Here is a 26706-nt window from a genome sequence, read left to right as displayed (position 1 = left end):
ACCTTTTTTTGTTATGTACCTCTAAAATTTTACCCAATCATATCCATGCCTTCGAGTTTTGCTCATTTCCTTATATTTCCCGAATTTCAGTTAGGTCCCTTCACACCCTTTTTGTTAGTTGACTGTTAAATTCATATAAAAAACGATTTTATCCTTGGGTATAAAGAAACATATATATTTATGGGGTATATTGTTGAAGGGTAGAAATTTGTTGCATGAGATTTTTATATCTATGAGTTTGTTATGTGGGATATTATTTATGGGATAAATTATTTGTAGATATAACATACAAAATTAATATTTATTTATTAGTTATTAAAAATTATTTATGTGTCATATAAAGAGATTTGTCTTATACATATTTTTTTGAACTTTGGCCAAGCTTATAAAAATAAAACAATATTTATAACACAAAACAAACAAATTATTAAAATATATTCAATGTCATATTTAATGAATCAATGTTACATTTAATGAAACTAATTTGATGTTTCTTTACTTGAAAAAATAATTTGATGTTGTGGATGTTGATATTTTTTCTATAAACTTAATTAAGCATAAAGAAATTTAATCAGAAAAAATTAAAATGATTTATAATATAAAACAGAGTAAGTATAATAAGTCCAGACGCCATTATAGCTTTTTGGGTTTATGATTTCCAACATCTGGAGCCGACTTGAAATGCACTCGACCTATTTTGTTCATTTGAAATTAACGAAAAATCGATGTCTCATTGGTAAACTCTTACTACTTGTGCTACCCTAGGGCAGCTCAAAATAGTGGTGGGAGATGGCAAAGCGGCAATCGGTTCGGCCCCGGCACCATGATTTGCACCGAGAAAACGAACGATATGCTACTCTCTAAGGTGGGTTCGGATAAAATGCTACTCAATACATTGCCTACAGGATGAAATGCCACTTTAGAGATTTTTGTGCCCAAAATACCCTGGAGAGAGAGGGAGAGGGGAGGGCCGGCCGGGCGGCACCGGAGGCCTCGCCGGGCAGCGGCGGAGGCCACCGGCGGTGACAACGGGGAGGGGAGGATGGGGCGGCGACGACAGGGGAGGAGGATAGGCCTTGCTGGGCAGCGGCCGGCGTGGACGACGGGGGGGGGGGGGAGGAGGAGGCGACGCGTGGGGAGGAGGTGGAGGAGGCGACACAGAGGGAGGAGGATAGCGCGGCGAGCAGCACCGCCCGGGCGGCGACGGGGACGACGGTCTGAGCTCCACTGCAGTCGCCTCTTCCTCTGCCCTGTCCTCCTTCCCCCGTCGTCCCTACCAGCTGCCACCGCCGCCCTGTCCTCCCCTCCCTGTTGTCACCGCCGGCCGCCTCCGCCGCCGCCCGATAGGCCTCCGGCGCCGCCCAGCCGGCCCTCCCCTCTCCCTCTCTCTCCAGGGCATTTTAGGTAAAAAATCTCTAAAGTGGCATTTCATCCGGTAGGCAATGTATTGAGTGGCATTTTATCCGGTGTATTGTATTGAGTGGCATTTTATCTGAACCCACGTTAGAGAGTGGCATATCGTCCCTTTTCTCGATCTGCACCATCCCCAAGCCCAATAAAAGAATGGGCCCATGAAGCACCTGTCATCACCCACCGGGCTTTCCTGACACGGCCCATTTACTAGTCTCCAACCTCGTCGCCGCAGCAGCAACGGAGGGAAAAAAAAAAGAAGACACGAGACGCCAACAGGAAAGCACTTCGCCTCGCCGCGCCGCGCCGCCCGTTGCTGCCGGCGATGAGCTCGCCCTCGCCGGAGCCACCCCCCAACCCTACACCTGTCCCTCCTCCTCCTCCTCCCGCTCCCTCAGGTCTCCCTCTCAGCCTCTCTCTCTCTCCGCACCCCCTTCGCTCTCTACCAAACCCCAAGCTGCTCAGTTTTTTTTTTTTTTTTTTTTTTTGGGCTTCAAAACCTCAAGCTGCTCGGGCGTTGGACCTGTCGATGGCTTCGGATTTTAGGTGGAAGGAGAGCACCGGTCCCTCGAATCGTAGCATTCGCTTTGTACGGCCCTAACGGTATCGTTTTTGGTTGCAGATGTCGTTGTTGATGTGCGCTTAGCTCAAACCCTAGCTGTACACTCAAAATTGGGTCTGAAATTCGATCTGTTTTTTTACTCAAAGTTGCAGGGAGAATAAAGAGTAAAATGTTTTATTAGGGCTTCTTGAAGAATGTGCAACGCGATTGGGTGTTGCAGGGAGAATAGTGCACTAGTGCCGGTAAATTATTGTCTTTCATCAAATTGTGGCATTTGCGGTTGCAAATTGATAATAGTGCCCAAGTAAGACCGTGCCACACTTAATAAACCGCAAGATATCCATTATGTTTGCACATGACTTTCTAGTTGATCATATTCTTGATTTTCAATTGTCCTATGCAGATACGTTTGCATTTTGATCATGCTTTTAGATTTAAATTCCTTCTTAAAATAATTTAGGTAACACAGCTGTTGAGGACAGCGAAGCAGGTCCTTGCATTCCCAGACTCCAAGCAGCGACTGGAGATTATACACCATGGTTAGGGCAAGAGTTTGCGTCTGAACATGAAGCATATGAATTCTATCGCTATTACGCATGGAAGTTGGGGTTCAGTGTCCGAAGAGAATATGCAAACAAAAGTAGGAAAACTGGTGAAATAACCTCAAGAAAGTTTGTTTGTTCGAGGGAAGGATTCAAAGCCCCAGACAAACGAACCAACCATACGAGGACTCCACAGCCTGATACAAGAACAGGATGCCACGCTAATTTAGTCATCAGGCGCAAAAATGATACTTCAAAGTATGAGGTATATGCTTTCGAGGCACAGCATAATCATCCCTTGTTCATTCCATCCTGTGCAAATCCACTGCAAAAAAAGTTAAGTGATGTTCAGTCTTCTGATGCTGATAACTCTGCTAGTGTAACACATGCTAGCGAACCTGATAGCAGAAATTCCATTCTTGCCGAGAAAACTATTAAGTCCCCAGAAATCTCTCAGCGCTCTCTGCATACTAGGCGGCAGCGGGAAATTAAGTGTGGGGAAGCCAGTGCTCTGTTAAACTACCTCCAGGATCAATGTCGAGCAGATCCTTTATTTTATCATGCTGTACAGCTGGATGCTGAAGATAAAGTTACAAACATTTTCTGGGCCGATGCAAAGATGGTAATTGATTTTGGTCAATTTGGTGATGTTGTTTCCTTTGATATTGTCCCCAGAAACAACATGAATCTCCGACCTTTTGCTTCTTTTGTTGGATTTAACAATTATGGGGAGACTGTTTTGCTTGGAATGGCACTTATGTATGATGATAGCCTTGAATCATTCCAGTGGTTGTTTGAGACCTTCTTGCATGCGATGTCTGGACAAGCACCGCGGACTGTCTTTTCACGCCAAGACGCAATTGTATCAAAGGCCATCTCACTGGTGATGCCTGACACATGCCATGCCATATGTACATGGAACCTGAAGCAGTCTGCAAAAAGTAACCTCAATCACCTTATTAGAGGGGATTGTGGTTTCATAAAGGAATTCAAGGCATGCATCAATGATTATGAGGAGGAGGTGGAGTTTTTTACTGCTTGGGAAGCTATGATCAGTAAATATAACCTTCACAACAACGTGTGGTTGCAGAAGGTATTTGAAGAAAAAGAGAAGTGGGCTAGGCCATACACAAAGTGGATATTTTCAGCTGGGATGAAGAACACACAATTAAATGAACGTCTACATTCTGACGTTCGGGATTATTTGAAATCTGATGTAGATATTATTTCGTTCTTGAAGCATCTTAAGAAATTGGTCAATGATAGACGGTACATAGAATTGGAGGTTGAATTTAGTTCGAGGCTCAAGTTGCCAGACTTCAAGATTAGAGCTCCTATTCTGAGACAAGCTTCTGAGGCCTATACTGGTATGATATTTCAGCTTTTCCAAGAAGAATACGAAGAGTTTCAGTCAGCTTACATTGTGACTCGTGATGAAAGTGGTCCCAGCCGTGAATATATTGTTGCCATTCTTGAGAAAGAAAGACGGTATAAAGTTCATGGAAACCCTTGTGAGCAGACAGTTACATGCTCATGTAGGAAGTTTGAGACACTTGGTTTCCTGTGTAGCCATGCTTTGAAAGTTTTAGATACAATGGACATAAAGTATATGCCTGATAGGTACATCCTGAAGCGATGGACCAAATATGGAAGGTGTTTGACTGCACCGCAGGTTGAAGGTCGAAAGGTTCAGGCAGATACCACATTAGAATTTTCTAGCCGCTATGAATACTTGTGCCCAGTATATGTTAGGCTTGTTGCTCGAGCATCAGAATGCGAGGAGTCGTACAGAGTATTAGATCAATGTTCAGTAGAACTGGGTAAGAAAATTGAAGAAATCCTGCAGAAACAAACAAGCATTGATGCGTCAGCTCCTCAGTCTGATATTGAGGATGTAACAATATCCTTGTCTGCGAATGGTACTGACAATGAATCAGAAAGAGCACTGGATTATTCAAGCAGCACAAGACCGAAGCGACGAAAAAAGAAAGGTCGTAATGCTAAAAGCCAACGAAAAAGTTGTATTGAGAAAGGTTTACAAAAAACCAAGAAAGTGCAACCAGAACAATCCCCAATACAATATACCATGTTGGATGCTGCTCAACCTGGAAATGTTCTATTTCAGGTAATTTCAGCATTGTTGTTCATTATATGGTGATGGCATAACGTGATAGTAATCACAAACTGATATTATTCTAAACGGTAGCCAGTTGGTGGTGACATCAAGAACCTTTGCTTTATGTAAACTCCCAACAATCCTATATTGCTACAGTCATTTCAATTGAGAATTCCTGTCAGATTGTTCTTTTTAATGTGATATGAACTCCATGCAAAATTGGAATCAGTCACAAAAACCTGTAACGTCAGGTTGTTTCTTTTTCTATTAAAATTTTATATTGAACAAGTTATTTTTCATCTCAATTTTGTAGTTCCTAAGGCCTTCTACAGCTTTTAAGTTCTGCAATGCAGAGGTTTTCTATTTAAAATCCTATGCCATACCACCATGGACTGTGGTCATAACTGATAGTAGCTCAAAGGACTATGATTATGGGTATTTTGGGCTGGAGAATCTTGAATTCACTATAGTTCATGCCTCAGCAACGTTTTAGTCCAACATTCCAATGCCGGGCCAATTCATCACGCCATCTGGATTCTTTTCAATATATATGCTGGGCATGGATGTTAGATGTACCTGAAGTTGTGTAGCCTGTTCTAACCCTGAGGTTAGTTATTGTATGTAACATGGTTAATTTTTAGTTCCCTTTTTCATTTTCAGGGTCTTGACATTTCTAATCCATTTCCAATGGGGCAACTGAATTATGGAGGAGTGCAGTCACAACCAGGCCTATGCCCAAGCTTACCTACTGTATCAAGAGTATTGTCAATTGCCTGTTACTCTCTTTTTGATAAGAAATGGTGCCCCTTGCGCCGTATCTGAATATTGAAAAAATTACTTACACGGTCATTGCTTTCAGGAACTTGGTTTTGCTGCATACCTTTCTCAGCCATCAAGTAACAATCAACATAATCAGCAGGTATAAATTGGTAAAGTTTCACAGTTGTCTCTTTCCTCACTTTCATGTTGATGAAGCTTTGAAGTTGCCACCTCCTTACTTTCTAATTTAATAAAGTGTTTAGATTTTTTAACTCTCGTGTAGCTCCATCCACTTTGGATTTTGCACTTGGCAATTTAGATTCTGAAAAAAACTATACATATAGAGCATTTTAAGGTACGTTTACATGCAGATATGATCAATTTGTGCTATACGAGAAAGAAAACTAAATCGTCTTATCTTTCATCAAAGAAAGAAAGCTGATCTATCTTTACATAATTTTTGTTGCACACCTATACATGATTATATCTTTACATAATTTTGTGTGTGAATATAGGTCAACATGCTATAAATGTTTTTATTTTCAGAATTTCCTAAAGTCACAATGTGCAAGAATTGAAAAATGGCTGTAGCTACACATGGGTATAGCAGGATCTTTATCTTTAATTAAACTCAGCTTTTTGTTAATCATGGCCCACGTCACTGCTCTGTTGGCCATTAAGCAGTTAATGGATGAAGTTGCTAGTTTATTTCTGCTGTTTATTGTCCATCTTTTCAGGGTTTGTAGAAATCAACAGCTCTGTTGAAAATCATAGTGCACATTTGTTTCAATCTTCAATATAACTCTTGGGACAGAACTGGCCCTCTGTTGAAGATCAAATCAACTTCTCAAATTCATATCAGTCAGTAATTGAGGCTACCAAGAACAGCCATTTACCTGGGTACATCCATCAGCAGCATGTTCAAGCCATGCTACGCAGCATGACTAGCTGACGATTAGCAGTGATAGCGCTCACCAAGTTCCAGAGTGACAGCCACTTGGTGTTGTGTTGATTAGCAATTTGAATGTTAAATTCTCCCGCATATCGCTCATCAATTGTGACATACCAAGCCACCAAGGACATTCAGAGCACATCCATGATCTATCGTCAGTAGCCAACGAAGTGTTAGCTCTCTTGCAATCGTCGGATGGTGGATGGTGCAGAACTGTAGACTATTTTGTAGCCTGTATGTGAACATGATTACATGAACCATGTAGGACTAGTCTGTAGAACAGAGTAGAGAACTAGAGATGATATCTTTGGAAGGATTAGATTTCATGCCACTCTTAGAGTTGCAGGTTTAGAAATATGCCATTATGATGGGGATATGTCAATAGCATAAGCTCATTTGTACAAGCTTGTCACACTTGTGCTTTGATTGTATAAATGCTAGGAGATGTGTCTATTTTGTCAAATTAGTATCTCTTGCTGACTTTCCTAAATGTTCGCAATTTGATGAAATGCAAGTAAAACGAATTCATGAAACAAGTTTCTGCATAGCATACGGTCCCTGGAATGTAAACATGTAAGCCTAAATTTCAAGGGTTAATTTCAACCCCTGCGGAAACTTTTTTTTCAGTTCAGAGCAAAATGTCAGTTCGCAAGATCCAACATTTCAAAAAATTTCAACATATTAGCACAAAACAAAATGAAACATTCCACTTTGAAGCATTCATTCAGTTCAGAAATACCAAACGGCATAGCATTTCCATTAAGATTAGCAAACCACAACGATTACAGCATCACATCTCCCAACCTACAGACTGAAATCTGGAAAAAAAAAAACGTGCCAGTTTGCCAGGAACACGGAAGAAGCCTCCAGGCAAGGCAAGGGCTAGGCCCCTCTTGCCTCTGATGCGGCGCGCGAGCTGGATGTCCTTGGGGCGCAGAGGTTGGTTGGTGTCCTCGAAGAGACCCATGAGGTATAGGCCTCGGCGGCCGGCCTCCTGCAGGGCGGCGACCGGCCGGAGCTCTGGAAGCGGAGGTGCTGCATGCGTTGGAAGGGGAGCTTGCTGCGGGGATCATGGAGCTAGCTCCGTGCTCTTCTGGTCTCGCGGAGCGCGACGGTGCCCGGGCGGAAGCGGTGCGGCTTCTTCGTCGCCAGCGCGCTGCTTCCTCGATCGGCGCCTTGCCGCCGGTGGAGACTTGGCGCGCCGTCTGCTTCGTTCGGCGCCATCTCTCGCCTTACTTGAATTATGTTTAGGCTCTGTTCAGTTCCCTTCAAACTTCCAACTTTTCCGTCACATCAAATATTTGGACATATGCACGAAGCATTAAATGTGAACGAAAGAAACCCAATTGCACGGTTTGCATGTAAATTGCAAGACGAATCTTTTGAACATAATTACGCCATGATTTGATAACGTGGTGCTACAGTAAATATTTGCTAATGACGGTTTAATTAGGCTTAATAGATTTGTCTCGCCGTTTACATGCGAAATATATAATTTCTTTTGTTATTAGTCTATATTTAATACTTCAAATGTGTATTCATATACGTTAATTTTCTTTTTGCCAAAACAACTAAACACGGCCTTAATTAGCACTCATCAATTTGAGCTCTCTTGAAGTTTCAATACGTGCAGTGCAGTGCAGGCTTGAGAGAGTCAGCCTGGGCTTCTCTTTCTTTAGTGCAAGCTACTTCGCTCTCTACCATTGCTAACGGATTTAAGTTGTATGTAGTCGACACAAGACAGTACGGGTGTGTTTGGCACCCTTTTTTCTAACCCCTCCTCGTTTTCCGCGCGCACGTTTATCAAACCGTTAAACGGTATGTTTTTTTAAAAGTTTTTATACAAAAGTTACTTATAAAAATAAAATTAATCTATTTTTGAAAATAAATTAGCTAATACTTAATTAATCATATGATAATGGATCGCTCTGTTTTCCGTGATTACTGTCCTTGATGGAAACAAGGATGCCCGAACAGTCTCTTCGATTCACTCCCAAAAAAAAGGCCAAAGATGCCAAAAGTTACGTCAAAATTTTTGTTTATTCGCTCCAAAACATTATTAGCATGCTACTTTTTTTACAAGCCAAATCAATCTATAACTATAAATACTTTGTTATTACTATTTCTTTTGGTATAGTAAAGTACACTATTCAAGAGCCCATACGTTACAATGGAAAACAAATTGTGTTTATAGCTTATTAAATCAATTAAGCATATATTTAGTCTAAGTAGTACTTTTATGATTTTCCTTATTAAACAAGTAGTTGATTTTAAAATTTGGGGAAAGCCAACTGCGAAACGAGAGATAAATCATTAAAGGATGGTGTAATAGTATAGACTGTGGAACCCAAATAATAATGGTAGGGGTGGTGTGACAAAACGAATAATACCACTATACCACTATAGTATAGACATAGCTTGGCATGCAAATACTCTGTAGAGGTATATCTAGTTGTGTTGGCGAACCCTTTAGATTTACGTCATGGTCAAAATTATGGCATATGGCAACATCTATCTGTATGTTTGTCTATCTATCATACATAACTAATATTAATTGATTGCTTTCATTGAGCTATTAATGTGTTCGTTCATCTTATGGCAATATACCGGTAGCCAACGTCATGGAGTTTCTATACAGTACATCCACAGATTACCTGTGGATGATGCACCCTAGTAGGAGACGTCATGCGTAACTGTGACGAGCACGAGGGAAAGGTGCTCCTCATTCTACGTGATGGTTGCATCCTCCTCATTCTAAATGATGGTTACAACATCATTCTACGAAGACAGTAGGGCAGGGGCACTGTGAATTTTTTTCTTTCGTGATGAACTGTCGGCACCAGTCCTCCATTTTTTTCTCAGTGGTCCACGCCGGCGCCTTTGACCTCAACCCACCAGCTGACGAGGCAGGGTGTCAATGCCACATGAGGCAGAGAAGCGTACATGAGCATATGAAAGCGGCGGCGGTGAGCGGGACTAAGGATGGGAAGGAGGAAAAAAAGATAGGTTTTTGGTTGTTGTACAAATCTCAAAGCGATCAAATAGACCAGAATTTATAAAATTTAGTTTTTTTTCTAACAAAAGCCGCAATCCCTTATAATAATTAGATGTATTAGTGTTCAGCATAACCCACATCCTGGGAGAAAGTTATAATAAACCTTTTGTAGTGCAATGCATTTTGAAGTAATAAAAGCAAGTTTAATTATACACAGTTCTTAATTACATTGCAAGGCAGCGAAAGGGTCATTTGTTGTTAGGTAGAGTACAAATCAGGCCAAAAGCTAGCAACAATGGAGTGATATGGACCGAGCTCAGCACTTCATCCCATAGGGTCCCTCGACACATTTCTTGAAGATGGTTCCGGGCGGCAGGCGGCCGTAGGTGTGGATGAAGTAGAACATATCGTCCCCACACCCATTGTTGAGGTCGTTGAGCAGCGTGTTGTGTGGGCACGCGATCTCCTTGAACGCGTCGCAACACTCCGTCACCGATGCCGCCTTGCACTTCTTTCCTAGCTCGGTGAATGGCCCCTTCATCTCGTCGAACCGCACTGGGCACATCCCTGTGTTGTGTGCCACATGCCACACCATGCACGCACGCGTTAGATCACCCATATATATCGCCAAGCTATTAACCACACATACATGGACGCGGTAGTATGGTTCAGGGTTTTCAATTTTGATTTCACCGGAAATTTCGGTCATTTTGGTACAACCAAAATTCTTGAAATTTTGGGATTTTTGACACCTTTTGGATTGATTATTTAACTAAATTTTAATCTAATTCGTAGAAAATTGAGAAAAACTGAAAATTTCGGTCGAGATAATCACTTGTACTGGGGGGTCCGAAATTTTGAACCAAAATTGCAACTACTAGTATGGTCGATTACCTAGCGGCGCCGGCGCCGGCGCGTTAGCGGCGCCCATCAGCTTGCGCGAGGTCAACTTGTCCGCCTTCAGGTCGGAGGACGCGAACTCTGCCGCTGGAATGCATGTCCACAAGAGTGTGCGTGATCAATATGTGCACCAAAAGGAAAGGCGATATGTGCGGAGTTAGTTATTAGCTGATCAGTATTTATTTATTTTTTTGCAGGAGTCATGCATGTGCTACTACCTGCTACAGAGTCTGCTTCGGTGGGGGGCAATTGGGTCATCACGATGACCATGGACAATGCGACGCAGTAGAAAATAGTGGCACCGACGGAAGAACCCATGCCTGTCAAATTTAATTACGAGAGAAAATTTAATGGGAGGAAGAAGGGAACGCTTTTTATTGATTGGTTAGTGAAAACTGACCAACCATGGAGTGTTTTTATAGGCTGTGAATATATGGTGATAAAATGTGGTTAATCCTGGTTTAGTGTCTATCGTGGACCTCATTGTTTTGAGGGCAAGGAGAAGTAGTTTTTTTTTTTGGCAAATACAGAAACAACAGCACCTATAATTAGTTTGCAGTTCTCGATGGTTTCTAAGTATACAATGAAGGAGATTTTACCATCTTTGAGAAGTACCAAGCACCACCAAATCTTGCTTGCTTTAGATGGTGAAGTGAAAACTATGAAGTTACTTCAAATGAAGTAATTGCTAATTGAGTCTATTATTAAGTTTTCAAATTGAATCATTGCTATAGAAAACCCTTTCGGTGTCGGTTGTCAACCCCACGTGGGTGTAGGATTTGGCAATTTGCACCCGTCAGGCTGCACCGTTGACTAGAGTCTCGGCTCGATTTGTAAAAAAAAAAAAGTGGCTCAACACGATTCGAGCCAATGATCCAAATCCACTAAAAATAAATCGAAAAGCAAGTCACAAGTTCATCATAGAAATTAAGCCATGATTGGAATTCCTCAAAAAATAAATGAAATAGATACGCAACAAAAAAAAAATCATAAAATAAAACATCACAGAACCAATATTGAATTCATCACATGGATTTGGAAATTCAAGACCACTCGCTACCGCTGGTCACCGTGAAGAAGTACGATCACCCACTGCCCCGCAGGACAACTGCTGGTGGCAAGATGAGAGGGATAGAGGATGGGAGGAGGGAGAAGACAAAATGGGGAGGGTGCACTGACCTTTAGCGTCGAGGACGATGCCTGCCATGGAGCCATCGCCAATATGTTGGACATTAAGATATAAAAAGTAACCTGGACAAGGTCAAGGTAATGGCTATTGAATGCCATTCACCCTCAGCTTCGCACTCTTCCCATTGCCATGGACTTCACCTCTGTAGCATGAGCATGTCCAATGACAATGGGAAGAGTGCAATCACAGGCATCGCTTCCTATCTAAGTACACGACCTCAGGGCCCTTCCTAACCAGCTTCAGTGAATTCTGCGCCACTGGCTCCTGCTTTTCCTCGTCTCATTTCCTCTTACCGTCCTGTTGCCGACCGGCACTCTCCTTGGGCTCCTCCTGCTCCCCATAAGTGGATGGCTCATCATGTTCAAGCACCGAGCGCTGCGGCTTTGGCACCGGCAAATAGGGGTGGGCGTTCGGTCTGACCGAAAAATTCGGTCTCGGTCTTCGGCCTTTCGGTCATTTCGGTCTTTGAAAAGTGAGGACCGAATTTCTTCCAAAAAAACTCAGGACCGACAAATTCGGTCTCGGTCTCGGTCTAACCGAATTTTGACAGAGGGGGACCGGCTCAAACGCGAACGCATCGAATCCCCCACCGCAGTCTGGCTGGAGACGGAGGCGACGTGGTGGTGGCGTTGAGGCAGAGGCGGGTTCGTGGAGGACGGACCGGCGGAGGCGGCGTCTGCACGATGGAGGTCGAGGACGGACCGACAGAGGCGGCGCCGGCGTGATGGAGGTCGAGGACGGGCTGGCGCCCGGCGGAGGTGGCGCGATGGAGGCAGACGGGCGGAGCGTGGAGGGCGGAGAGTGGAGGCGGCGCCGTGGAGGCGGAAGGCGAAGCTGCGGAGGTGGAGGCGGCGCCGCCGCAGTGGAGGCGGAAAGGCAGAGTCGGTATTGTGGAGGCGGAAGGCAGAGGCGGCGGAGGCACCGTGGAAGCGGAGGCGACGCGGTGGAGGCAGAAGGCGGAGACGGTGTGACCGAGCCGAGTGCGACGTGATGGGGAGAGGCGGCGCTGCGTGAGGCTGGTGGGAGGAGGGATTGGATGTGTGGTTGCCTCTAGGGTTTAGTAGTTTATTGGGCTTATTGGGCCTCCTAGGCTTATTGGGCCAAAATTCGGTTTTCTCGGTTAATTCGGTTAACCGAGGGCAATGACCGAATTACCCGAATAAATTTTGGTCTTTTAATGGCCAAGACCGAACTACTAACCGAATTTCTCGGTCTCGGTCTCGGTCTTTTCGGTTCGGTTCTTCGGTTCGGTCTTTGCCCACCCCTACAGGCAAAACCTCTATCATGGCCACCAAATCCATCATTTCCATTCATAGGAGCTATGCAAAACCTACCCAAGCTGCATCAGCCACTCTGCTCTCACATCGCTTGTTCGGATTCCACACCATCGCTAACAAATTGCACTATACCCAAAACCCCACAAAAAAAAAACCCTCCTAAAAGATCGCACACCAAATGAACAAATGCCCATTCTCTCACCAACTCCACCAAATCAACCCAACAAAAGTAAGAAATAAACCAAGGAGATGAAAGGCACAAGAGCCAAAACCTCACCGTTGGCAACTATGTGGAAGGTGACAGCGACAGGGGGAGAGATGGACAAGCTCCCGCACTATGGGCTCGCCGGCGCTGGTTCAGGAGACGGGTCAAGTAGACGTCGCTGCATTGGAGAATACGCAAGCAGCCAAGCAGGGGAAACAAAGAGGAGAAGCCCTTATCTGTGGTGGCGAGGTGACAGGATGGCAAGAATGAAGACCGAGGATACTGATCATTGATGCTGGGGATGGAAAGGCAACTTATGCGGTGAGACGGTGATGCATCGTGCGTAGGGTGACAATAATGTGGGAGCCACGCGATGAGGGGAGGAGATTGTAGGACTTCTTTTCCGAAGGACATGACATTTTGGGAAAGGTAGGAGGGGAAGGGAGCAGATCTGAGATGTTGGATGTGATGCGTTGGATGATTTTAGGATGTTGGATTTGATGAATGAAGTATGAAGTATGTAGGACCGTGTTGGTGAACTATATGGTAGAATAAGCTATACCAATGTAAGATGAGTGCAATTAAGTCACTTATTTTTCAAATTGCTCAAACGAGTCACCCATTTTGTTTCTGAGATGCAAATAACATAAAACATATGTTGTGTGGGACGTTAATCTTCTAAATTAGATGTCATATTAATTTCTTTCATAAAGATGACTACAAATAAGCCAATGGTGTAATAGTATTGATAGTAAAATCTAGTTTAAGATGAATTCAGTTTTTTATTGCTAAGCACTATGCAATTTTGTTGACCAGAAATCATATGCATATAGGAGCTCATGTAAGAATATGGAATTTAATTTGCATTTTCTAAACTTGAAACTTGCAACCTTGTTCTACCCATACGGTTCACAAGTGCATCATCTTATACCAATAGGGTTTTTAATTTAGCAACAAATATTCCATGTGACATGTATTCTATAATATTTGCACCCTCAGCACACAAGTTGAGCGATTTACTTGAGCAATTTACAAGATTAACGACTAATGTGCACTCACCTTACAAGTTAAAGTTATAGTACCAATGGTACATGCATTTTACTGCGTTTGGTATGCTAGGTTTAGACATTCTCTTCTTTTCATGGTGGTTGCCCATACATGGTCCAACAACCGGCCAACCATAGCCGAAATATCTTGGTATTAGTTGATACTTAGGTTTGTTGCGGAATATGTGGATGAATGTATGCTATACATTATAGAAATGGTAGATGTATATATCTAAATAATGTAAAAATGATGTGAATATAATAATTTGATATTCTTTCATATTGAGTTCTAAAAATTAAAAAAAAATGTAAATGATATGTCATATTTGTATGATATTTAAAATACTCTAGATAATAATTGCGAGTGGGTGATGATGCAGCATACTTGCATTTGATTTAATGTACTCTAGATAATAACTGCTAGTGGATGATAATACGACACAGTTGCATGTTAAATTTTAGGAGTTAGTGAACATCATCAAATTCATAATAAGATAGATTTCGGTTTAGGGACCGTTTTGGAACTCGACGAAGAAATGAGGGATCTCTTGCGAACGTTTCCTACCTTTGTGGCTCTCCTACGGGCCTACTAATCGGCCCATCTCAGCAGCTTCCTCCCCACGCCTGCCCACAGGGCCCGGCCCGGCCCGGCCCACCCAAGGGTCCGGAATCTTCTTCTCCTCCTCCTCCTCACCCCTCACCTCATCCCTCCCTCGCCTCCCCACCATCCTCCGCCGCCGCCGCCCTCCGCCCTCGCCGCCGCTCCGGTAATCCTTCCTGTCTACTAGATCCGACCGATCCCCCTCCCCCGCCGCCGTCGTATTCTGCTGATCAGCGCGCTGTTTATTTTTCTCTCTCTCTTTCCTTTCCCCGCTTTCTCTGATCGCCGCCGTTTTCTGCAGTTGGAATCCGGATCTTCCTTCGTCGAGGGGGTCGCGTCGCCTCGCCGGCGGCCGTCGCGAGCATGTGAGTCTCTCACCTGATCCCGTCCCCTTCAATTTTTTCTGTCTTGCTTGGTAGTCGATCGGTCGGTCGGTCGGTCTCCTGTTTGGTTGGAACGGATCGGGCGTGCTGCATTGGCCATGCGTTTGGGGGATTGATTGGTTTTGATTTGGAACGATTCGGGCGCCATGATCGTAGGGGGATTCAGTGAACTTGCATCGCGGTTGCTCCGACCGAATTTTCACGGCCGTATTTTTCTGTCGGTGGATGGCTTTTGTGTCGTGGGGAGTTGCAGCGAATGGATGCGATGTAGCCACGCGTGATTCTTGCGAGGTCGCAGGGCAGAGTGATATGGATCTAGTAAAAAAAGTGAGAGTTTTCCTATCTGATTATCTCGTCCTCCATATGTTTTTGTTTATGCTGTGCTAATTCTGGTTGCCCAGCACCCATATCCAATTCCCATGTCATTCATGAAGCCTAGCATTGGCTATAATTGATTAGGTTCCTTCTACATCTGCATTATGATGCTGACGCTTGAAGTTCTTTTGATTCATACTTTAGCAAAGCACACCTGCAATGCAAACACTTATAGTCTTATGTGATGATACCTTCAGTGCAAAACTTATTCTGAAGACCGAAAGCATCAAACTATGGTGCTTACCGTTTCATAGTTTAGCAAAGCACATTAGCAAACTCTCCTGTGTGCTGTTAACTTAGTAGGAACTGATTCTGAAGATTGAAAGCGTCAAATATTTATACTAGTGCCCATGCAGAAGTCAGTTTTGATTGTTTCAGTTCTATTGTTTTCTAACAGCTGGATATGAAAGCTCCTCCTTTCATATCGATGTAATTAAGAGAGAGTTTAACACACACGCTGACTGCCGATGGGGATCGAATGGGTGTGAGCACACACTCCAGCGCCTTGCCATCTGCATTACACCTATACAGCTTCTTTTTATTGTTGCGGTTTTATCGTTTTCTCATCTTTGTGCACCATGCGTGGACACATCAAGTAACTCTAGATTGACCAAAATGCAACTTGCTTGTTTCTGAAAAAAAGGTTGACTTGCTTTAAACTATAGCTTTACTGTGTACAATCTCATTAGATTAAACCGGTGTATCATATTTTGCGTTTGCATCCATGTTTTATGCACTGGTGGTTAAGGCGCTATTGGGAAAAAGAGAGTACTGCATAATATTGTGATTACTCTTTCCAAATTTAGATCTTATTGTTTGATTTATTGAAATGCATGGCAAGTACCCGGTATTGCATTTGGAAACTTGTCCTGCATTTTATGGTTTTCCATCAAAGATATTTGTGGTAGTTATATAACAAATAGTGCGACTTTTTGTTATTATATTCCTGAGCTTGTAGCCTTGCACTCTAATTCAGGTCGGATGAGGAGGTATCTGACCCGAAGGCACTCCTAGAGGATCGATCGAAGGCTAAGTGTGTGTACCAGTGGTATGAATATCAGGTATATGCTGTTTTTTTTTTTCTGTTGGTGAACTCTCATTTTGTTTTTATGGTCTATGTGCCCAGCTATCTCAACTAGATAGCAGTATTAATTTGCTATTAATATCCAACCGATACATTTGGCGTTTTGTGCTTAGTTTTCAACTTCACAATATTAATGTATCAGTACTGTTATCTAAATGTAGTCAATCCGAGCATTATTTGGAGAAGCTCCATGCTATCTATATTGCTGTACATTATTGCTTTCTGAATAGCTATTCTTCTGCACCTTTGGTACTGCTGGGCCTGGATCTTATCTTATGCTACTCTATGTTGTGCACACAGAAATGTGTCAAGAGAATTGAAGATGATGAGACTGGTCAGAAGCATTGTACTGGTCAATACTTCGATTACTGGAAATGTGTCGACAAAAATGTGAGTGCTTGTTGCCATATATACACTTATATTTGAGTGAATTGTTGATCCAAAGAAACCACTTGTCTCTATTTTCTATTTTAACCTTCCGAAAATCCCAGCCAACTAAGTGAACAGGTATGGGTACTTAGTACTCACATCAAAGAGATGTACTAGCCATGAAATGTCAATATCTACTTCAATCTTGACTGGCACCTTAATAAGATCCACCAAAATTGGCGACCTAGATATTCTGTTTTTCTTCTGATTCCTTGTGGATCATGGTAAAAACTATCTTGCTCATGTTGGTTATGTTTTACCATGCAGGTTGCCGAGAAGCTTTTTGATAGCTTAAAATGACAAGGAAAATGTTCTCTCTTGCTACCGTTTACGCAACAGTGAGAATAATCATATCGTTTCTGCGCCCTGTAGACATGTCAGGTGCTTAATATCTGTAAGAAAAAAAGTTTTGCCTGTCGGATAATACGACAGTTTTTCAACCGCCACTTTACTTTTATTTCTGCCAGAGGCATTGAACTCTCTACATCTGGGTTCGTACTGCGTTATTGGCTCATGCTTTTTCCCTTTCGGTTCATAATTGATATATCCCCAGATTGTGAATGAGCACGGAATGCTGTCATTTGCCTTTTCCATATTGCTTCTGTCTTGTTTTTTGCACGTATGCCAGTGTCTGGATTTGTGTATCGGGTTAAAAAAACCACGAGCTGGTAATAACGATTTCTTATCTTTGGTGTCTACATAATCCGAGTAGAATGCTCCAAGATGTTGTGATTTTGTGGAGTATATTTCAAACTGTTGTGCCATGATGTGTACTCTATGTGGGACTATGAATCCATTTTGCACTTCCATTATTGACTGTTGGGGTTCAAATTCTCGCAAGATACTGATTGGGTTCAAGTTCTCGGATGACGAGGCCCATCTGGTATGTCATAGAGGAGGCTGGTTGAACTGCTTGCAGCTTGTGCAAATGGCGACGCAGCGACAGCTCATTTGCTGACAAAAGAGACCACTTCGATCCGATTTTCTTCAGCAGATGTGCAACGTTAAACCAGTTTGTCCCAGGTGAATTCTCCATCTGGATGCTGGATGCGTCGCACACATATTGTTTCTGACCTTTCCCTTCAGTTTCAGTGGTGTAACGTTGTGGATCATATGGTAAGTGGCCGGTGTGCCCTGCTCACACGTTACAAAAAGAGAGATTCTGATTCTCTGGTGCTCGTCCAACTCGTGCGATGATGCACGCTAACATCTTTCGTGTACGACAGTACGAATGAAAATGCCAGGACATGGACGCTGCCGAAGCTCCTTTTGGCAGTGCGATAAGGTGTGGCACCTTTTAGGTGTTTGGGTGCTTGGTTTACTGTTTTTCATTTTTGATCTAATTTGCATTGTATTACTGTGTGTCCAAAGAGTGAAAATGTTGCGAGGGACACGATGGTAGGATAACATACATACATTCGTGAAACAAAATTTTGAGCACAAATAAGGGCTCAAATGTTGTATTGATCATCATTGTTGTTTTGTTTCACAAATGTTAGACAATATACGTTATCCAACCATTGTGTTCTTCACCTTAGTGGAGTCGTGCAACCACTACTAGTATACATCAATGCTGATTGCTCGGCTAATTGCATCCCATAACTGTGAAAGTCAGAAAGGAATTGAAGAAGAACAAGATCCGTGGGAAAATCAAAGACGGCTTATGTGCTATCCTCCAAAGTGAGATTTCCTACACCATTATTTGGTAGTTTTGCCACAGTACCGGAATGTCCCTTTCATCTGAAAAGGCAGGCAGGTGCCATGAGCAATTGAAAACTATCACCATAACACAGGCCATTTTCCCTTGGTCAGTAGCTTGATTGGTTAACTGGGCCGAGATCTTTTTGTTAAAGTTTTTAACTCAACCTTTTCCTTTTTCAGGTGCATGTTTTCAAACTATTAAAAAGTACGTTTTTTTAAAAAAAAATTATATATGAAAATTGTTTTAAAAAACCATATTAATTATTTTTTAAAAATATCTAATACTTAATTAATCATATATTAACGAGTCACTCCATTCTACATGCGCGAGGGATGAGTTCCCACCAACAAGCAACAAAATTAGCCTAAGCCAGTGGTGATCCTCTCAGTTGTTCTGTATTCACCTCGCTATTGTATACTACTTCCTCTATCCCATAATATAAGAGATTTTGACATTTTGCTTGCACTGTTTGACCACTCATCTTATTCAAAAAATTTGTGCAAATATAAAAAATGAAAAGATGTGCTTAAAGTACTTTGGATAATAAAGTAAGTAAAAAAATAATAATTCCAAATTTTTTTTGAATAAGATGAATGGTAAAATGTTAAAAATCCTTTATATTAGGGGGTGAAGGGAGTAGCTTTTATGATGACATCCCCGGACATTGCTATTGGCTAATGCAACTTTTAAGCATGCACACACTGCACCTGCTCTCAGAAGTAACCATTCTATTCATCCAATACCGGAGATTATGATTTGTTTCAAGGAATCCCATGTTTTGTGGTAAAATGTTTCAATAAACCTCATATTTTATTTTTTATTGATATGATTATTTTGACATAGATTCACATCAGTTGACTCAAAGTAGACATCCCATTTCTACTCATCTTTTTTTTTCTCAATTTTGCACTACACAAAAAATTGTCATAATCCTAACCTGATAATGATAGGATAATCGGTTAAATATGTACGTAAACAATCAAACAACGATGTGATAATGATCAATGCTTGTTGAAAAGTATATACGTGGATATGCACTTAAAAAAATGTCATTCAACTTTTTTCATTAATTATAGAAAAACTTATTAGTTAAATGGAACAATATAAACTTCGTATCCAGGATTTTATGAAATATTTTGTCCCAAAATGTGGGGTTCCATGAAACAAATTATAAAACCTAAGGATTTGTGTCATGGACACCCCAAAATTTGGGGTTGGGGTTTTGTGAAACTCCCTCTTGAAGAAACGTTGGAAAAAATGTAGGAATAACCATTTGAATGAAGCACAGGGAAAAAAATGCAGGGATCAGAAAATAGAGATAGACAAAAAAGATATTTTTGTTCCTAAGAAATTAGACTTCATGTTAAAATTTCTCTAAAATCCCTTTTTTTTTTAGCCAATCCAAAGGAATTTCATACAATTTTTTGTAGCTATTTCTTTTATCCAAATGACCACATATGCGTAGGATTAAAAACCTCCAAAATTCAAGAATCCTTTGTTCCAAAGGAATCTTTATTCCTTATTTTTTACCCATCACCATCCTCAAAAAACTTATGGCTCCTTTAAATTAAAGGAATTTTATAGGAATTCTAGAGGATTCAAATCCTAAGGAATTTTTTCCTAAGTAGGTTATTAGGAGCATAGGATTGCATATTGCCAAATTCATTTGGAGTGCATTCCTATACCCTTAAGTAAATAAGGTCAAACCCCATTTTATTTTTCCTTTAAGAAGTTCAATGCATCTTCTATCTTTATCTCTCCTATCTCTCTCTAAAATCCTTCCATATTCATGTGTTATTTTCCTTTCAGCTCTCCAGACATATCATCTTTCAATTTTTTTTGTGTTTTCAATTTCTACGGGATTCGTTTACATTGCATTCCAATCTTATGTTTTTTTCTATTATCGTATTTAAAAAAAATCAACCTTCCAAAAAGTAGCCCTTAACTTGAAGAACATCAGTATATTTTTAATGAAAAAGTATATTAGATACGTAAGAAAAATATGGTAGATTTTTCTTAAATAGTACTTGTAGAACATTATAATATATCATTAGAAATATCAAATAGTTTACAATAGATAGTAGTGTTCAAAGTTTTTCCGGTAAGGTATGGGATATACCATAGGTTCTGGAACTGATGAATGGTCACAAATTAGTCAAAATTTGGGAAAGAGTTGCGGCTAAGAGCAGGTACAATAGCAGATGCTATAAGCCAACTATAAATACATATTGGGAAGATAAAAGAAAAGAGTGAAGAGTAGTAGGCTACATATTTATAACTAGATGCAGCACGGACTCTAAGACACAATGTTTGTATGACAGATGAGACCATGTATTAATAGTGTAGTATATATTCATAGATAACTATTGTATGAATTGGCTATTAAGTTGACTATAGGTGATTTGGAGCTAACAGTAGGCTATACTATTAAACTTGCTCTAAAGGGTGTATTCGAGACGAGAGGTTGGGAACCTCTCACATGCACGGAAAACAGGATAAAAGATTAGCACATAATTAATTAAGTATTTAGTTTAAAATAACTTAAAATGGATTAATAAGTAACTTTCCTATAGACTTTCTTTGGAAACAATTTTAGAAAGTGTGCGCGTGGAAAACAAGGTTGTAAAAGTTGAGAAAGGATAGAACACATAATAATGGAAACTAGGGTGATGACATGCAAAAACTCTAGTTTCGGTTGATTAAATCGGTTGTAATTGACAGATCTAGTACTTGTCACCCTCTAAACTAAAATACCATTCACCCAATGATCTATAGATTAAAGTATCTTCCCTCTGTTTTAAAAATATAACTATATAGATTTCGTAGTAATAGGATACGTCTCATCCAACTAAAATCTCTTATATTTTAGAGAGGTTTTACAGTGTTTGTGAGGTACTTAGAGGTATTAAGAGGTAGAGTAATATGCACCGTTGATCAAAAGAGGGGCAATGTATGGAATAAAAATTATCATAACCAATGAAAATGAAGTAATTAACTAGTGAAATATTGCCATTATTGTCGAATATATTGAATACCTTGCTTCGTTGATCATTACTGTACGATAGAGAAAATGTAAATCTACCTAGGCATCAATTAGATCTACACGGAAAAAAAATCAGGTTGTGTCTTCTTTCTCGTCTCCCACATCGCTTTGTTCTTACTAGGGTTTGAATTGGTTCACTAGAAAAAAAACAAAGGGAGAACTATCAACATGGTTGAGGATTGAAGCGGAGATGAGGTCGACCGATCAATGGCAAGGCGAAGCGCATCCGCTAAGATTCCATTTACACAGTTGATTACTGATTTACATAGCTCACAATTTCATTCAGAGTTCTCCCCTGTTCTTCTTCAAGGGTTTGAATAAGTGCACTCGCAAGGAGACACGGTCGTCATGGTTGAGTATTTGTGCAATCTACAACGAATATATCTCTGGATATTTGGCATGTGGTGCGGACGTTGCGGCAATTGCATGCCTTCTAAAGTGGCATGCAATCCGTGGATGCATGCATGCACATATATGCCCAATAAATGGACATGCAATCGGGGGTGGTTTCCATTTTATCATATATGAGGTAAATCAGGGAGATGGTTATTTTCAGGTCAGTATTAAAATCTAAGTGTATGGATGACATTATAAAATAAGTTATTTAATTCCCTAAGACATAAAATTTTGTTAATTAGTGAATTCTACAAAACTTGTAAAAAACGAAATGAATGATTACTGTGCGAATCTATTCTTAAGGAAAAAATGTAAATCTCAAAAAGAACACGTAAATAATGTCATGGAGATGACAACTACCAGTACCAATGCGGTACCTATATACCAAGAACTAGACAATTATACCCTTCTCTATCTACTAGAATATTATCTTTTTACCCTTACTACCTAAGTACATGTGCCAATATTAAAATACTTTTTAAGTGGTACCTTTTATTGTGGAGCGTTGGATCTTTGCCTTTTTAGAATGCAAACACAGTAAAACCGGAAAAAATTTTGGTGAAGACCGGATGTAACCGGCCGCATCTATAGCCCTGCTCCGGATGGATGCCACGTGAATGACCTAGGGATCAAACGGTTAGCTCGGCCCGGCTCCCGGCGCTGCGTGACGAGGACACACGCACGCAGCTTGGCTCCACGAGCAGCCGTGTCTTTCAGGCTCTCCGTCGGCTTGATTCGACACATATATATCGCGCGCATCTCCTTTGCCTGGTGAGCAGTGACCTGCGTCTTCCTCCGGTGCTGCAGGGATCGTCATCTTCCTCCTCCTCCAGCACCGCGGAAACCATGGCCAATGTGCCGAGCACCACGGCTCCACCACCGACATTGCTTCTGACCAGCTAGAGGTAGAGGCTACAGCGCTTGAACACCGTTTAGACTCGAGGAGGGTCAGGTGCTGTCGCCGGCCGCTTCTCCATGGCATGAGAAGAAAACATGCAAATTAAAACGCGCTGCAGGGTCATCGTCGAAGCCGTAATCGATCAAAATTAAAGTGCATCCAAACGCGCCGCGGCTCACCGGCGGCGGCCGCCTGGAACGGGAACGGAGAAAGACGGTCGTCGATGTAGCCGATATCCAGGCGAAGAGACGCGATATGTGTTGAATCGAGCCGTCGGCGAGGCTGAAAGCCGCGTCTTCGCTACGCCTGGAGCCAAGCCATCTGCATCCTCCTCGCACAGCGCCTAGAGCCGATCGGGCCACGTGACCCGTTCGATTCTTAGCTAGTCCACGTGGCAATCATCCAGTGCGGGGCTGCAGATGAGGCCGATTACACCCGGTCTCCACCAAATTTTTTTCCGTAAAACCTCTATTTCTTGGTACTGAGAGAGTACCACTTAAAAGACAGAACCATGCATATGCATGAGTTGAAATGAGAAGACTCGAATAACCCATTCGATGGACCGAACACCCAGAGAAGCAAGTAACTCACAAGTTCGCCTCTAATACAAATCTTGTTTATCTACAATTACGCCAAACACCACAAAACTAACCTGCATAATAATAATGCAGCCAATAATTATTGTCTAGTTTAAAAATCGTACGGCGTGACGAAGCCTTCCGGCCGGAGAGGCGCGAGGAACGGCCGGACCGGCGGCGTGGCGAACAGCGGCTGCCGGCACGTCGGGCAGGTGGAGCGCGCGAGGAGCCAGCGGTCGACGCAGCGGACGTGGAAGCCGTGGTTGCACTTGGGCAGCACGCGCACGCGCTCGCCGGGCTCCAGGTCGGCGAGGCAGATGGCGCACGCCGGGCTCGGCCCGCCCGCCGCCGAGTACACCATCGTCGGCATCGCCCGCAGCGCCTTCCGCCGCACCCCGGCGGCCTGCGCCGCCGCCGACGGACCCAGCTCGCCGTCATCTCCCGCCGCCGCCGACGACGACGAAGACATCATCATCCGGCCGCCGCTCGAGCACCGGAGCGCGCACCGCACGATCGAGTTGAGCCCCAGCGCGCAGATGAGCGCGCACAGGAGCACGGCCAGGATCATCACCACGTTCGCGTCGAAGCTGCTCGTCCCGGCGGGCCCCGCCACGACGTCGCCGCCGGCCGGCGCCTCCTGTCCGGCAATCACCTGGCTCGCCCCGGCCGCGGCGGCGGCGGCGGAGCTATCCCCGTGTCCGTACGCCGGAGCCAGCAGCATCGCCCTCCTCGAGTACACGTAACCTTCCTGCATTCTCTTCTTTCTTCACCTCACAACACTGAACTAAACCTCTCTGCTTAATTCCTAACCAATCTGTGATTCTATTTCCTTTCCTTCCTAAGCAAAAATCCCTCTTGTTCTTTGGAACACAAAGACTGTAACTTCTTGAAGTCTGTAGTAATTGGTAAGTCTTTGATGAGCTGAGGCTGAGCAAGTATATATAGGCACTAATAAACAGCAACAGTGAAGGCAAACAGATTTAAGCAGTAATTACTGGGTGGTGAAGTGAGAGTAAGACTGAAAGCAGGGAGCTAATGGAGGCAGGGGCTTTTGGGCATGCAAAGGTCAGAATGCTAATCACTACAACTAGTAGCAAGCAAAGCACATTTGTGAATTATGATCACTAGGGTGATGGGGCTCTACTCTGCCTGATTGGATTAACAGTGGTGGCTTTTCTGGGCATCAGAGGGCACTAGCTAATCTAGTGTTGTGGCACCAGATCTTGTCTGCCTGATGATACTGGTGTAAAGTACTCCCTCCGTACTCGTAAAGGAAGTCATTTTGAACAGCGATACGGTCTCCAAAACACAACTTTGACTTTTTGTTTCTATAAAAATATTTATTGAAAAGTGATATATGTATACTTTTATGAAAGTATTTTTCAAGACAAATCTATTTATATAACTTTTTACATTTTCAAACTCAACAATTTGAGAGTTATTCATGATTTATATTCCTAAGGTTTGACTTAAACATTGTCCTAAACGACTTCCTTTACGGGTACGGAGGGAGTAGAGAGTGTAATGAAGCATAGCACACATGCAACAAGGAGAGGATTAGAAAAGGAGAGAACACTGAATTATTTGTGTAGTTGCATCTCTTTTTGCAGAGAGATAAAATAAAAGCTGTTTTGGCAATGTGGGGGAGGATGTATCTTTGACCTTTGCTTGGCCAAGTGGAATTGGGGGGTCAAACCAAGTCAGTCTGGTCCAGGAAACAGAGCAGATAGACATGGTCTTTGAGTCTTCAAGATTGGACAGCACTATAATTCCTATTTGTCCATGCACTGAACCTGAATTATGAAAGCCTTGATCACAGAAAAGCCTTAATTGTGAAGCCCTGAAGGCTAAAAATGTAATGTTATGCTGCCAATGTAAAGCTTTCTTGTGTAAGATAATTACATGAAACATTCTTGTCCCTGCAGTGAAGGAAAAACAACTGTGGTCCAGATGAGTGAATCAGTGAAGCACCTAGCTTTTGGGGAGTAAAAGTTTCAGTAATTGATACTTATTAAATCATATCTTCATGGGCAATCATGGAGGCAGTAAAATAATGATCAACGGGTCACATTTGTGCAGTATGCATAATGGTGAAGATAACAAAGCCACTACTTACCAATCATGGATCATAATATTTGCAATTTGCAAATGTTTAAGCCTCCACTCTGAGAGCACCTGGTTCCATCAGAGCTGACAACTCCTGATGTGTCACCTTGCCTTTGCCCAGGCCATCAACAGCAATCAATCCTACTTACAAAGCATAGGTCAAATTAACTTGTGGTTACTAGTTAGCCAATGACAAAGTACTTTTACTGGTCAATGGCTATCTGGTTATCCAGTGACAAAGTACTTTTACTTGTCAATTAGGCAATAGCTAAGAAGAACTACTGAGAATGAATGGACTAGTCCAGAAGATCTATAAAGGAGAAGTAATTGAAGGGATATTCTAGCATCTGTTGGCTGTGGCTTAAGGAATGTTTGCCACAAGCACATTGCACTAAGACCCTGTTCAGCTGTTCTGTCTGAGATGATGCTGCTTGATATCTACGTGTAAGTCATTAGGTCATCATCTTTCCAAGTTGTCCCTAAAACCTATCTAACTATCTGCTTTATTATGCTCTAGTATAGCCCTTGTAACCTCTGCATTTATTTTGTGTGCTCTTTTTGTTTATTTGTGGGGATATGTAACCTCTGAAAGTTATAGGGGGGGACTGAAATGTTTCAGAACTACAGGTTAATCAGGTACAGCTTGCAAATACCTATCCGAATAGTAGGAGGAAAACCAGGATCTGAGAGAGCCCCACGAAATTATAAGACAATGCTAAACAAGTTCAACAGCATGAAATGCCTTGTATTGCATCTGAAGAGGGAAGAAGTTGATACTGGGATTACTGTAACATGAATGCCTTTTAGAAGCAACTGAGGAAGATCATACTTAAAATACAACCTCACCGATTCATAAATTTGCATATCACTGTTTGTGCACCACCAACTCTTCTATCTCCAAATGCGATTACTTTCGATAAAAAGTTTTTGTAAAACTAAAGCAATGGTGACCTTTGTAAGTGACTTCGAATCACATCCTAGATTTTTCACATTTTGGTCCTTTTAAAAAACTTATTTCGCAAGTAGATCTCTAGAAAAACTTATCCCAAAAATGGTCCTTTTTAGGGCGCCAGAGTGGCTGGCGCCGTCCTTGAACGACGGCGCCAGCCTCTTTGGCGCCGTCCCACCGCCAACGTGACGGGGCGATATTGAGGTGGC

The 26706-nt window shown here is 42.3% G+C and overlaps 4 protein-coding genes across 11 annotated transcripts; 2 read left to right on the top strand and 2 right to left on the bottom strand.

Moving 5' to 3' along the window:
- Positions 1-1649: 1649 nt before the first annotated feature.
- LOC4329597 (protein FAR1-RELATED SEQUENCE 5) lies at positions 1650-6804 on the top strand. 8 transcript variants are annotated; one of them, XM_066307762.1, is made up of 6 exons: positions 1650-1999; positions 2119-2276; positions 2433-4639; positions 5291-5389; positions 5490-5549; positions 6127-6804. In XM_066307762.1, exons 3-6 carry the CDS (start codon positions 3134-3136, stop codon positions 6133-6135), a joined length of 1674 nt encoding a protein of 557 aa, XP_066163859.1. In that variant the 5' UTR covers positions 1650-1999; positions 2119-2276; positions 2433-3133; the 3' UTR covers positions 6136-6804. The 8 variants fall into 8 exon arrangements, with proteins under 8 accessions (XP_066163859.1, XP_066163860.1, XP_066163857.1 ...); XM_066307763.1 differs by having other exon boundaries at positions 1650-2013; positions 2125-2214; XM_066307760.1 differs by having other exon boundaries at positions 1650-2013.
- A 2696-nt stretch (positions 6805-9500) lies between these two features.
- LOC4329595 (GPI-anchored protein LLG1) lies at positions 9501-10620 on the bottom strand. Its single transcript, XM_015769587.3, has 3 exons — positions 10455-10620; positions 10231-10323; positions 9501-9903 (listed from the first exon to the last, which is right to left on the bottom strand). The coding sequence occupies exons 1-3, from the start codon at positions 10552-10554 to the stop codon at positions 9653-9655; spliced, it is 444 nt and encodes a 147-aa protein (XP_015625073.1). The 5' UTR covers positions 10555-10620; the 3' UTR covers positions 9501-9652.
- A 4069-nt stretch (positions 10621-14689) lies between these two features.
- Positions 14690-17418, top strand: LOC112937910 (cytochrome b-c1 complex subunit 6). Its single transcript, XM_026023084.2, has 5 exons — positions 14690-14720; positions 14856-14919; positions 16289-16373; positions 16697-16786; positions 17093-17418. Coding segments are annotated over exons 2-5 (210 nt in total). The 5' UTR covers positions 14690-14720; positions 14856-14917; the 3' UTR covers positions 17126-17418.
- Positions 17419-23382: 5964 nt separating this feature from the next.
- On the bottom strand, positions 23383-24467 carry LOC107278421 (RING-H2 finger protein ATL74). Its single transcript, XM_015769410.3, has one exon. The coding sequence runs from the start codon at positions 24194-24196 to the stop codon at positions 23555-23557; it is 642 nt and encodes a 213-aa protein (XP_015624896.1). The 5' UTR covers positions 24197-24467; the 3' UTR covers positions 23383-23554.
- Positions 24468-26706: the final 2239 nt, after the last annotated feature.

This window comes from Oryza sativa, chromosome 2, assembly GCF_034140825.1.
Source record: "Oryza sativa Japonica Group chromosome 2, ASM3414082v1".
In the NCBI taxonomy this organism is placed as follows: domain Eukaryota; kingdom Viridiplantae; phylum Streptophyta; class Magnoliopsida; order Poales; family Poaceae; genus Oryza; species Oryza sativa.
The sequence above is the reverse complement of the archived record's forward strand: the minus strand, read 5'-3'. Positions and strand labels throughout refer to the sequence as shown.